Below are 14,005 nucleotides of genomic sequence, written 5' to 3'. Positions count from 1 at the left end.
GGCAACAGCCTGAGTCTTGTTAGATCTCCAGAGAACCAACGAGCTGGGCTGTTAAACGAGCTCTGCATGAGCCTCCCCTGCTATGAGTTATTCAGATTTACAATCCTTGCTGTTTATAAAGCACTGGAAAAGTATTTGGCTAAAAAACAAAGTACAGAATTCATCAAAAACAATAAAATACCCTTTCAAGTGATGTTCTTGCTTCCAGATGAGTGTGAGGTCTCGTGACATTTAATCTTCTTTACAGTTTGGGAATTTGTATCTCACCCACCAAACTTCCTGTCTGACGACTGACCTCCAATATCCACTCAGCAAGTGCCAGTCTGTCTGACCTGACAATCGATCTCATGAGCCAGTGTTGTTCTTCAGCTTGACTAAAAATGCAGTGGTTATCTGCATGAAGTGTAGACTTCATAACTCGAAAGTAACAGAGGAGGTACGTGGCTGTCAAAGACGGCAAATTAAGCGAACGTCATAACGTGAAGGACGGCAAAAACAAGCTACAAGAGGATCACGGAAAACACACGGGCGATTTCAACAAAACACAACACCTGCTCACTTTTTTTTCTTGTTTTTCTTGCTCCCTCTCTCTCTCTCTTTTTTAAACGTAGAAACCAATAGCCAAGCCCGAGCTCATTACCCTGAACCATCAAAACAAGAGATCAAACCTTTAAAACACGGAGTATATTTTGGGGAGAGTTCATAAAATTTACACTACAGCTGAAATGTTAACCAAATCCCATACGTAGAATTTCAGTGGGTTTTCTTTCCTTCTAGAAAGACTCAGTATTCCAGAGGATAGTGATCTCCTTGTTGCTAAAAGAGCCTCAAGCCCTGTCTTTAAAAAACAAATATGTACACAGTTAACCCAAGAAAAGAAAAGCTTCTGTGAAGAGTTACCAGAATAAAAACAGAACACCAGAAGAAGAAGAAGGAAATGACGTTTATGAAAAGGCCTGAAGAAAGGTGACAGACCTGCAGTGGCCCAGGAACGCCCCATCTCTCTGGGAACAAATGAGGCCCTGTCAGCCCTGCACCGCTCACGCTCCAATGACCAAAGATGCTGTGAGAATGACACATAACCACGGGACAAAAAGTGACGGTATCAAGAAGTTGATGATTAGTCTTCTGAGAAGTGTGTAAAGAGACGCGCCGGCATGACAGAGCATCACTGGAAACTTTTTATAGATAGGAAAGTCAAAATCTGACACATTTTCTGTAAGGAAAAAACCAACAGCCTGATAAAATCCTCTATGCAGCATTTAACTTCACCAGAGGTCCCTGAAAAGGGCTGATGAAGATTCACATGGATGTACAGCCTGGGAACGAATGAAAAATGAGTTTAACTACCTAAGAGGAAATACGCTTCAGTTTTCAAGTCAGCCTTGTGCAGCAGACTTCTCTGCATCTGAATAGTTTGCTACAGACATGACAGACTGAGGTAGCAACAATTTCAATCTTTGTGGTCTGTAGCATCGTGTCTTAGTCCAGTAGCATTTCCCTCAACACAAAGTACACTAGACAAAAGCAAATGAATCTGCCGCACTGCTTAAGTTCTACTAAAATATCCAAATTAGACCCTAAATCTTTGTGAACAGGTGTCAGCAGAGTTGGTTCTGAGTTCAGAGGAACAGAGACCAGCTGGTCCATGTAAGTGGCTGTAAAGGGCCAGACACACCTCCACACGGGAACGATGCTGCAAGATTGTCATGGCAACACACAAGAGCACCTCAGAGTTCCTTCACAAAGCCCGAAATTGCATTTTCATCCCCCCCCAATTGTACCTAAAAGCTTCAGATCAGCAGTAAAGTAATGTAGAGTTCTGAAGTGAATTTCAGCATCATCTCAATAAAAGCCTCATGTTTAACCGTATCGTGGGGGTGGGGAAGGCGACCTTCGGCGGCCTTTATTCTTCTCCACTTCACTTAGATGCAGTGGTCTGAGGAGGTGGATGGGAGTGCAACGGTGAAATCTATCTGTCTGTAAGGAGGGCTGAGATGCACACCAGCAAAGAGGGCCTGCTGGGTAAGGAAAATAAAAAAACGTGTGCCTGTGTGCCTCTCACGGTGTAACCTAATCAAGCAAGGTAACAGGAGGGTGGGGCTGTGAATTTTAAACCTACAAATTTGACCCGAATCTCACAACGTTTTCTTTGAAGGAAAAATGCCACTCTTCAAGCTACTTTGTAATTTCAACCAGGTTGTTAGATTATACTTGATTAAGAAACCAACCCTTGAGCACTAGATTTGAGATTGTGTCTTCAAATTCAAGATTAGAGTCTTCAAAAAGGCACTCTTGATTCCACTGATTGAACAACTTTATGTAATCACTTATTCGGCCCCGTAAAAATAATCAAAGCCTACTGGAAAAATGTTCAAATAACTTTTTATCCTTGGAGGGCATTATTAGTTTGTGATTTGTGCCAAAATACCCTGGCACGTCCACATTTCTTTAATGCTGTTAAACAGCAGCGAGTGAAGGAGTCTGTTGTGTTGATTGCTGCAGATCAGCATCATTCCAGAGGCGTGTCTGGCCTTTAAGACCTGTACTCAGCTCTGCTTTCAAAGCCAACCTGCTCCTGAGTGACTGCTTGTCACAAACACTTTGACATTTAAAAAACTTGGCATCACGCTCCACGTCAGAGGAAATGCACATTTCAACAGACCTCTTAGCAGCGCTTGTACAAATGTGTCGAGAAGAAACAGCACAGCTTACGATGGACGAGGAGAACTGTAACTGTTAGTTGATGCCGATTCTTACTTTGGAAAACTGCGTTCCGAGTGCAGTAGATTCTGTTGCAAGAGAGCAAAAATGATTCTTGGATATGCAGTTGGATATGTGGTTAAAAGAAAAATCCACCCCAAAGCACACTGGGCATATTTTTCTCAGACATGTGTCCAAAACTGGGATTAATTGTGGACTGGGGACTTAATCCATCATTTTAACTACTGGTGATATGCTGTGCATTCCTGCAGCTGGTTCTTAGACTCCAGAATCATTTTTGTCTTTAAGTAGATAAATCCAAGCCTAAAGCTCAAATTGTCTCAAGAGACCAGCGTGCAATCCTGCAAGAGACAGTCGAGGAGCAATGCTTACTTTACCTTTATATGATTTGAAGTGTCTCGCTATAGGTCAAATGTGGGATTTTATTTAAAAACAGATAAAGAAAATGCTCCTTCGAACATGCCTTCTAAATAAGACTTGAATGATTTATTGACGAGAAGTCATCCTTCATGTTTGTGCTTTTTGGCAAGCAGATACAACGCTTTACGTTCTTTCTATATCAAATAAACAGCACGTTCTGCTATTGATTTCCCCACATCCAACCAAAACCAAATGCAGCCCTCGACTCTAAATTGTTCCATTTCTATTGCCTCACCACCCAATAAATTCATCCCCATCCTCCAGGCCCCGTGAAAAGAAGTCCTGGGAATTGAGGGTTGTCACTTACAGCAGCAAAAATAGACTAGGTAGCTTGAAGGAAATGTTCTAAAAAAGACTGCAGGAATGCACAAAGCACCACAGACTGGCCACTTAGAAGAGAACAACTGTAGGGAGGATTTTTCCTTTACCAGAAAAAAGGAAAAGGAGTCTTTGTTGAAAGGCAAGAAACAAACAAAGTGATTTTCACAGAGGCAGTGCCTGCAGTGCCCCAGTGTGCCAGATCAAAATCAGCCAGCAGGGCTGATGTTCTGCAGGCTGTGGACAAAACACACCCACCTGCTTCTAAAAGAGACACGGCAGACTCCAGCTTCATAATTATACATATAATCCGCCCACACAAAGTGTGGCTACCTGATGAGGAGCGAGAATGTGTGTTGCTGTGGGTGCGTCACGTCTCTGTTGGTTTGTGTGCATGCGCGCGCTCTGTGCTAACAAGAATACAGAACTGTATTCATGGAAACCTGGCTTCTGGCTTTTAAAGAATTCATTTTTCTTTTTTGTTTAACAAACAAATATGCCATTTGAAGAACAACAGTACAAACAATCACAAGAAAAAAAATTTCAAAATCTGCGTATGTCAGTTACATCTAAAAATCTGGAAACGAGCCGCACTAAAAATCCTGATTCTTCTGGTTTGTGTGTTTCTAATATACAATCAGCTGCTTTGAAGTGGTCAGACCTGAGGTATAAATGACAACCAGATATGCAGCGTGACAGAATAAGAAACAGACGCAACTTCTCTGCGGAGAGGTGCACGGCAATCGTATACAATTCTTTCCTTCCTGGTATCCCACCACATCGTGCACCGCCCAGTGACAGAACGGCGCATCCCGTGTCGTCTAATAAGTGAGGTTACAGTAGTTGTTTTGTTTGTTTTTTTGACATTTTTTTCTCTTTTTTATATCTTTGTCAGTCTTTCTCTCAGAAGAAAAAAAACCCAAATTGAATTACAACCGACCTAAAAAAAACAAACAAAGAGAAACTGATTAGCTCACATGAAGATGCAAAAAACAGTAAAAATAAATACATACATATTCATAAGATATAGCTTTTTTTCATTTTGAACATCATTAAGGACATTTTCCTGTGCGTGCTGCGTTTTTTTTGTTTTGTTTGGGAATACAGTGTCAAATGTTTAGGAAAAAAATCACAGCTCATAAAGGAAGGTTAACTTGTCCACCTGTCCCCCAATCTCCACTGCTGGGTCTCTGATTTCTCTGGGTTTGAGAAAGAAAAAGGACAAAATGTACCCTGGTCAGGTTTCATCCTGGAGTTCTGTTACACTTGGAAACAAACATATGTATATTTAAAAACACGTATTCCTTCTCAAACCAGGGTGGGACCAACCTGACTCACTGCCTCCAGGGTGAAACCAGATGACTGAATCTGTAAATGTTTAGAATTTTAGTAGGAAGAGGGTTTCACTCTCCCCATATAAGACCAACCTAAACCTGGGATAGCTGTATAGTCCCCTATGCTATAATGTTTTTTCGCAAATAAAAAAATACCTTAAAAGCGGTGGGTGGCAAGTATTGGTCAGTCAGACACTTGACGTGTCTTTTTTTGCAATGTGAAGGCAAAACAAAGAAGAAAAGCTTATAAAAGCGTAGAAACAGTGGAGGATACTGTATTTCCCAGAGTATCAACTACACCTTTGCCAAGCTCCCAGGTAAGGGATACGTGAAAGTACGAGGCACGGAAAGGAGTTCTGAGAATGAGGTATAGCACTTGGTCTCTACTGACCAAGTTAGCATGTTGTGTGTGAGCGCGTGCGTGCGTACACACGTCTACTAATTCAGTACAGGTAGTTAAGTCATGCGCCATTTTCCGACTGACAAATATTGCTGCCCATCCCACTGGCTCGATCCTGAGACATTTGTGGTATTAAAGGCTACTGAAAACGACTGTGTTTCCAATGACAGCAGCAGAAAGCAAAAGGAGAGAAAGCAACAGTCTGTTAAAAAAAAAATCAAGCATCTGCAGACTGCTGTTCGACGGATTCATGTCACTACATTCGTTTGTTATTCTGTCAGAATATAAATAGATAGACACGTAAGTGAGACTCGGTTGCAAGGAGGAGGACATTTTCGGACAGGGGGAGCGGTTAACCACATGACTATAAACAATCAACGAAACCCAAGAGAAAAAGAAACAAAATAAATATATGTGTATATATAAATGGCATGCACCTCAGTAGATAAGTTCAGGCTGAAAATGGGACTTGTACTTTTAGAAAGCAATGACAAATACAGAGCCAAAGCCAGCTGTAACATAACAGGTTCAAGAAAGGTCGAGAGGAAAGTTTTGTAGATGATTTAGTCACTTGAATAAATTATACAGCAGATATTGTTTGGCCCTCAAGGAATCGCCTCTCTCAGGGGATTTCAGTCAAAGTGCCAATTGAGTTAATTTATGCACACATGACGCCAATTACATAATGCATAAATGGGTTTTGTTTTTTTAAAAAAAAAACATATTACATGACCAGGGAGATTGGTGTGAGAGAACACAATGTGAGATGTGTTTTGTTCCTACTTTCATTCACAGCTTTGGTGCCTTTTATCAAAGGCAGGTTCATAACAAGTGCTTTACTATCACCACTCAGGCTTTGATCCTGTTTTAACTATCAGATCAGTGCATTGTCTTTCGCTGGGTCCAACTTGATGCACGCGGCAACCTTTTAGACACTTCAAATGCTCAGCATTGGCAAAGTGTTGGACGCATTTCATGCATATTGATTCCTGGCTATGTTGTCCCAGGATTACTACTTTTTATTGTTGTTGTTGTTGTTGTTGTTTTTTTTAGTTACTTCAGTTAGCTTTGCATGCCTGGCAGTCACACAAAGTGGACAACCAGTAACCCCAGGGGTGGGAGAAGATTGCAACAGGTAGTAAATTATTCTAATCATAACTAGATTGTGATTGATTCAATACTTAACTGTGTTGGATTATTATTACTCTCAAGATTAATATTCTGAATTGGCCCAAACCCAAAATCAGCCAAAAATAGTGGTGCATGCCATTTGTTAAAAGAGAATAAACAAAATCAAATCAAATAAATAAAATGTACAATACATTTCAAAAGGAGTGAATCATCGTCATTTCATCTGAGCAGAGAGTTACAATTCTCATGTCAAAAATCTCACAGACTGGGTGAGCACCAGGCAGTGTCAGGAGCGAAGAGCGACATTTAGCGAAGAAGGGGAGGGGAAAACAACGAGACAACACTACACAAAACTGAACTTGTTCAAGCTGTCAAACTTTTTTTCTTTTCTTTTTAAATGGTGGAGGTAATTGAGAGGAAAATAAGTGGTTTGGATCCAAGCTGCACCTTTCAGAAACACTAAAGCTTTTTTTATGCCATCTCTCTGACCTCCTCATTGCCTCCTCTGTTGTATTCCTCAGAAAAGAGCTACACTGCATGCATAACCTTAAACTTTCTTTCTCCTTTGTTTTTCTTCTTGTGTTTAAAAAGTGCTATCTTAGAGGTTCAGCGCCATAAATCCACAAATCCACAAAGGTCTATCTGCTGCTATGGCACCGCCATATTATCCATATGGCCCTCCCAGAGTCAAAGCACTGGTGAGAAGCTTGCCGTGTCCTCTTTTCATCTACTATTAGGTCCAACAGGAAATTACCATATTTGTAATCCACATCTGTCTCAGTTACCCTGAGTTAAAAATGAGGAGAGAGAAAAAACACCCAGAATCATGGATTGGCTTTTACATATTCAGTCATAATAAGTTATAATATATTAAAATCTGCCTTTCCCCCACCTACCAACTACCCCTGCCCACTGCATATTACCCACCCACCACCCCAAACTGAACACCCCACAATAAATGCACATTGTTGTAGTAAACTGCCTTTAAAACCATCTTTGAAGTTTTAGGGAGAAGAATTTCTTTTAAAACTCATGTGAGTTGCTTCTGCTTGGTTTTGATTAGAAAAAGGAAAGAAAAAACAACATCAGCAATATGGTGTCATTAGCTAAGAAGCCAAAATCCATTAGCTTAGGTTAACTAAAGCCTCTATAGGAACTGGATAATGAACTGGGTAGCAGCACAGTTTCACATTCTGATCCTAAAAGGCATTTGTCCAGTAACGATCTTCATGAGAGGGTGAGCTCACTTTAGTCACCGTTTGCGGGTGGCTCCGGCTTTCCAGGATCAGCAGTGAGAGACTGATGGAGGTCCGTGAGGTAGCATTCCGCCTTAAAACCCCCCCGCTGATCCATAAGCAGATCACCCCTTAAATTGTCCCTTGGCAAAAAAGAGGGTTAAAGAAGCCTCCTGCATCTGAATATGAATCAGCGTATGCAGGCGATGTGCACCTCTGACCCTTTGCAAAGTTGTGACTGGGCTTCAGAGACAGACCATAATAAGTGCATGATGCATGGGCAACAATGCCGAGGTAACCTGGTCTGTAAGCGCCAGACTCAAAATGTAGTGCAAAAGAAAGCAAAACAAATCAAACGAAAAGATAGAGGAAAAGAATTCGATTACAGAAGTCAGTAGTGTCCACGAAACTCACAAACATGCATCCCTGAATGACTTTTGTGTCTTCTCGTTCATAAAAAGGATGGGTTATTCTTGCTTTTCGTCCGCACGGAAATTAGCAGAATATTTGAAGGAGGAAAGAAAAGGATTTTCAGTTAAAGCGTCATGGCTACCTGGCAATAAGAGAGTGGGTTTGATTCCGAACCCTAACTGAGGAATATCAATGGTACAATTAAACCTTACAGTTGCAATTTTGAGCTAGTACTTGATGAGCAAGAGGGGAGTGATAAAGGGACCAATTTGTCACTTCTTCTAAGGAGTTAATTTTCAACCTTCCCCTTATTTTTCCCCATCATTATCATATTAATCCAAAGCAGACTGCATTTATAAGCAGCAATGCTTCAGTGTATCAAGTTCATAAAAGACGGGAGAGAATTTTTGGGGGTTGGGGATTATCAGCATGCGTAAATAATTGTCATTTACCTAATGTCTTTAGCTGCATTTGTTAAGCCCCTGAATAGAAAAGCTGAACAAATGCTTCTATAGCATCGCTCAAATGACACTAGTTAAGAACCATCCGATTAGTTGTGTCTCTCCAGTTTAAGAATCCTCCTCATATAATCCCTGCATTTGTGCTCACCCAGATACTGCAAAGTAAATTGGCACAAATAAAGCCCCATCCATTTTCAAATTACTTAAGTCAGTTGAGGTTTACATGTGTAAGTCGTTTAGTCGATCGGTTTGAAATCATCATCGATTTCTTCTTTTACATTGTCCTTGAGCTCGGCAGCTGCTAGCGATGCACCGTCGCCTCGTGGGGTTGCAGTGGGCGTGTTCTCTGACTCGTTGGGAAACTCCTGGCTTCCTGCTTCCATCTTCATCATCAGCTTGAGCTTCTTCTTTGGGGGGTTCTTCAGGGTCCCCATGCGCTCCTTGACCTTGTACTCCAGGGTGCTGTGTGGGATCCCATACATGTTCTGTGCCTTGGACACGCTCATCTTCCCGCTCATCACTACAGCTATGGCCTCCTCCAGAATCTCACTGTTGTACTGGCGATATCGGCCTCTCTTCTTCCTTGGCTGCTTGGAGCTTGGGTCCCCTTCCACATCTGAGATGGAGTACGCCGGCCCAGAACTTGAGTGGTCCAAGTCTGAGTTCCAATATTCAGCAGCCCCATCCAAGAGGCTCCCAAGGCTTCCTCCTCGGCGGTTCTGCTTTGGCAGAATGGCTCTTAGCTTCCGGCTCAGAGTGTTGTCCCCATGGCCACCACCCCCGACCCCCATTGCACCGTAGCCATAAAGCTCAGAGGAATGGGAATCCCAGGAAAGATCCATGCCCCGAACCTGGGGGATTTTCAGGTCAACAGGCGGAGAGTGGCCTTGGTCTCTCTTTCCTTCAATGTGATGATGTTGGGCCTTGGAAACCTGATTGTGGTGGTGATGATGAAGGGAACTCTTAAAGGTGAAGGCTCCGTGGTGGTTGTGGTGTTGATGCTCCAGGAATGTAGGCAGGTCTTTGAGGTCGCTCAAAGCTCCACTGGCCTGCTTCAGCTTCATTAGGCTTTCAAGGTGAGCCTTACTTCCCCAAAATGAAGAAGAACCCTTTTGGCCAAGCAAGGAATGGGACTGGCTATGACTGAGCAAGCCAGCTGACTCTAGATTAGACAGTGAAAGAGCAGGAGGTTGACTCAGAAGGCGATGCTTCTGGCTGAGAAGCTCTTCCTTAATACGCAGCGAGCGGGCCAGTGGGGGCTTGAAGGAGTTAGAGTTGACGTAGTTCTCCCTCATTGCGTCCTGCAAACTTTTCTGCAGCAGCCCATCCTCCTCTTCCGCCTCTGGCAGGGTATGATCTGCTTTGATTGAAAGTCTGGATGGAGAAGAAGACGAAGAAAAGAACTTCAGGAACACAGTTCTTCATATAAGATCAAAGTTATTTTTAAGACAGGGGTAGATTTGAAACAACTGAGGTAATTACAAAAAGAGAAAAGAGCAACAGACCGTATCTTGCACTTATATGAACTGATGCTTTAATACATACAGTATTGAGTGATTAATTAAAGCTAAAACTGACAACCTAATAAAACAAATCTTTCACATCTTTTATGCAACACGTTTTCTTTTTAAGCAGAACATTTGCTGTTTCCCACATTATTACTGAGCATCAATTAGCTATTTGCAGTTTCTGCAGCTGCATTTAATATAATGTAGCACAAGGATGCATGGCATTATAGTTTTTTCTTTGGTCTAAATAAATCTCAATTGCTGCTTTTTTATGTAACCCACTGCATGAAGGTGGTTTAATTTTGCCGTTACCAACAGAACTGAATTGTATTTATATTTCTACAGCAATAACCAGTTGCCTTCCATAGTCTCTCCTTGCATGAGACATGGTAGTCAGATGTTAACTAACAGATGCCAGGGTTGGTAAATAGTTGCTGTGATGGAAATCCTTGTTCTAATCATTATTATTTAAGTATTACTGCCAGCTGCAGTGAAGGTGGAGTAAGTCTGGACCACAGGGCAAGAGGTTCTCTAGAGGGGAAGTTGAATGATATCAAAGACTGTCACAATAGAAACAGGCTAAGCCTTCTGATAAACACGGGGCAGGAAGGGCTGACTGGCCTGAACATGACCTCCAAAATTGTTTCAAATATATGAAGAAATAATTAAAAATAATAAACATGCCAAAATGAGCTGCCCAATGTTAGGTTGGTTGTTAACGTACCTGGACGATGTGCCCAAATAAAGGATACGGCTGTGACTGCACTTTTTGAGTAGGAGAACACCAACAGATGCCAAAGAATATTACAGGTATCAGCCACAATCATTGGTTGTCATCAAACTTCAAAGTCCATATGAGTGCGTTATCAATTAGAAGCACTATTCACAAATAGAAGATTTGTCCAGATACATTTCAGGATAACAGCAATCCACTGGTAGTGAGGCTCATAGGCCTGGTGCCTCAGGACTTTTGAGACATTTCAATCCTTAGAAGGAAGACCTATCCTCATAGGCTTAAGGTGCTGTTTCTAACTGTGTTTTAATCGTGTTGTGCAAATACTTCACCAAGGTTTACCTGCTGGGCTATAGCCTTGTTTGTCAGCAGGAAATCTGTTGCTATGTTAGGGTAAGAAAAAAAGCATCTGAGTGTCTGTCAGTTTTCACCTAATATTTTTCTGTTATGGTAACCTTGATCGCAATATCATTCATATTAGCAACAAACACAGGTGATCAGACAGGAACCAAGACTATCACAGAGTATTTGGGGTAAAATGAGGAAGCCGTAAACTAAACTAAAACCTGCACACCACTACATCATGCCCAAATTTAACATAACATCTCAGTGCAGCAGTTGCAGTCGCATATGCTCTCTGAATCGAACCTGTTTCAATCCATATTTGACCTACAGTACAGATCAAAGGTTTTCATGAAAATGACCACCGCAATTAGCATAAATTGTTTATTCCCTCCTGACGCACACATGTACACACATGATTCTTAACACAACCTCAAGGAAAATTATGTTCATCAATAGTTAACAGAATGCAATGCAAAGAAAGTTCACTAAGACACTGACAAAGGCTTCTTTTCTGCAGGACAAAGTCATGTTGATATTGCTATTGTAACACTGTTGGGTTGATGAAACAAATCTATATAAACTTACCATTAAACTAATGATAGTTCATTAGAGTAAAATCAATAAGTGAAGAATAAAAGTGGAGAAATGTGGAGAAACTGAATATGGACACAATCTCTTCAAGACCTGCAGTCCTGTGCTCAGCTTTACAAAGAAAGTGTATTTTCTGTAAAATCAAGAATCTAACTGACTTTAATTCAACTGAATTCAGTTTTATTTATATAGCGTCAAATCCCAACTGCAGTCACCTCAAGGCGCTTTATATACGGAGGAAAATTATAACAATCAAACATCCCCCTTTGAACAATCAAATGGCGACAGTGGGAAGGAAAAACTCCCTTTTAATAGGAAGAAAGCTTGAACAGAACCAGGATCTGGAAGTGGCAAACATCTGCCATGACCAAGGGACAAAAAACACAGTTTAAAAGAGAGTCAGAGATTAATAATAACTAATTAATACATTTATCATCAGAACAATGTAATAATTCATCCAGTTCAAGATCCATCGCAATTCTCGCCCACAAATTAACAAATGTGACCTTTTTCCCATTAGGCTTTCATTGTGGTGAAGTTCGGTTAAATTCTGACCAACACTCCAGGAGGTGGAGTGATTTTTGTGAACTGTAGACAGAGAGATTATGCCTCGCCACAACATACCCTTATGAATCCTTTGGCTGGATGAACGAATAGCATAGTACCGAATATAAACACAAACTCTTTTTATTGTCTACATGATTTAAAATCTTTAACATCTGAGAAAGATTTACTAGATTCTCGATGAAAGAAACACACTTTCTTGATCATCTACATGTTGTAGCTGTGCACTGTCACCTGGGGGCAGTGTCAAAACATGTGGAACAACTATGGACTACTCTTGCGAAGTAGCCTACAGATCAGTGTTTGTGGGCTGCTGTTAATCTTTTAGCTTAGCCCCTGCCACGGAGAACACAGCAGTCATAACAGACAAAGAGATTTTTGCAGTGGACTGAAACTGAGTGTTAAAAACTGTGCAAAATATTTGCTTTGCTTCTTCTGTGGGCTTCTTTAAATTTCTGATTATTTTTTCACACTTTTTCTCCTTCCTGTTTAAACCTACTTTTCAACCAGTCAGCATTCTTCCTACACAGAGCATCATCACTGTCAGCCTACACGCCGTTGCTTTTTTGAAGTACCGCATGCAAGCACGTCTGTGTTGGTTGCATACCCAAAAATCCTGCGTAGCCAAAAAACCTACGCAAAACTGACACATACGTGGTTCCATGAATTACACTTAATGGTGGTGGGAGCAGCAAGACCCCAACAGAGACACAGACCAGGAATCAATGACAACAGTTATGTCACAGAAGGGAGGAGGGCTTGGGGTGGATGTGGGTTGAAAAGTGGCTTGCAGATGTGCAGCAACTGTGGGCAGCTGATGAGTGGAAGGGTGTCAGCTAAGTGCCAGCCAAGGAAAAGTGAATCTGCCAGGCTTAAGGTTGAGCCTGACTCTGTGGCCTAGCTGAACTAACAGTATGGGAGCATCACACAGCTCTTTCTCAGTCACTTTTTATTTATTTAAAAAAGGCACTATTTAGTGATGACAGCCATATCGAGTATGCATAACAAGATAGAGTAGTGCAGTCATAACAAAATCTGATGACCTATAATTTACCTGTTAACAGCTCCCCACTTTCAACCCAAAGTGAATACAGGTTCATAAACTGACAGATCTACTCTGCAGCTCCTTTTCACGAAAATAATCTATTGTGAATGCATGCAGTATATACTGATGGTGCAAATATTGACTGTACAAAACAGAGGAGAGATTATGCTTTTTATTTAGATGTGTTTCATATAGTGGTGAAGGTCTATATTAAATATTGCTATAGGTTGAATAATGAGGCCAGTACAGTTTATTTACAAATAATCTCTATGATCCAAGAGCTCAGTTTGTCTCTCTAAATTTCAGACAGTTTGGGGTCTTTGGGCTCTGTGTGATGTCAATTCCCTAATATTCTGATCTCAGCCAGACAGCTTTGGCTGAGACCGCAGCGTTCCCAAGCATTTGATCTTCCAACCTTCTGTTTGCAGTAGCAGCCAATCAGAAGAAAGCTGGCATCATGGAGAGGAGCTAAAATTTCTTATCTCACATAAAGTGAAATGAGAGCTCATTATATCTGCCACAGAGAGGGTGCTGCACCACAAACTTCCCTGTGATTACTTTGGTTGACAGCCGTTTGCTGCGATTGCTCATAGTTTGTATGGAAGAGACTGACCAGTCTGGAAACACTCGCCACTTACCCTCGGAGCTGCAGTGAAACTTGAAAAATCACGATGGAAACCAGAAACATTTGCTTTAAAAGTAACGTTTTTCTTTATCACTGCAACCCACACATTTCAAAAGATGCTGTTTCACTGCTGGTTGAATAGCTTGTGGGTATTTGCACT

General features: G+C 41.4%; 1 protein-coding gene across 1 annotated transcript in view; it reads right to left on the bottom strand.

The window, feature by feature from the left end:
* Positions 1 to 1,126: 1,126 nt before the first annotated feature.
* lcor (ligand dependent nuclear receptor corepressor) overlaps positions 1,127 to 14,005 on the bottom strand; it is an 83,366-nt gene continuing 70,487 nt past the window's right edge. Inside the window, exon 7 of the mRNA XM_004571793.3 lies at positions 1,127 to 9,808. Coding sequence (XP_004571850.1) covers positions 8,671 to 9,808 — 1,138 coding nt within the window. The 3' untranslated portion in view covers positions 1,127 to 8,670. The remainder of the gene's footprint in view (positions 9,809 to 14,005) is intronic.

The sequence above is a fragment of the Maylandia zebra genome, linkage group LG6 (assembly GCF_041146795.1).
Source record: "Maylandia zebra isolate NMK-2024a linkage group LG6, Mzebra_GT3a, whole genome shotgun sequence".
NCBI classification, from domain to species: Eukaryota; Metazoa; Chordata; class Actinopteri; order Cichliformes; family Cichlidae; genus Maylandia; species Maylandia zebra.
This window is presented reverse-complemented; position numbering and strand designations above follow the sequence as displayed.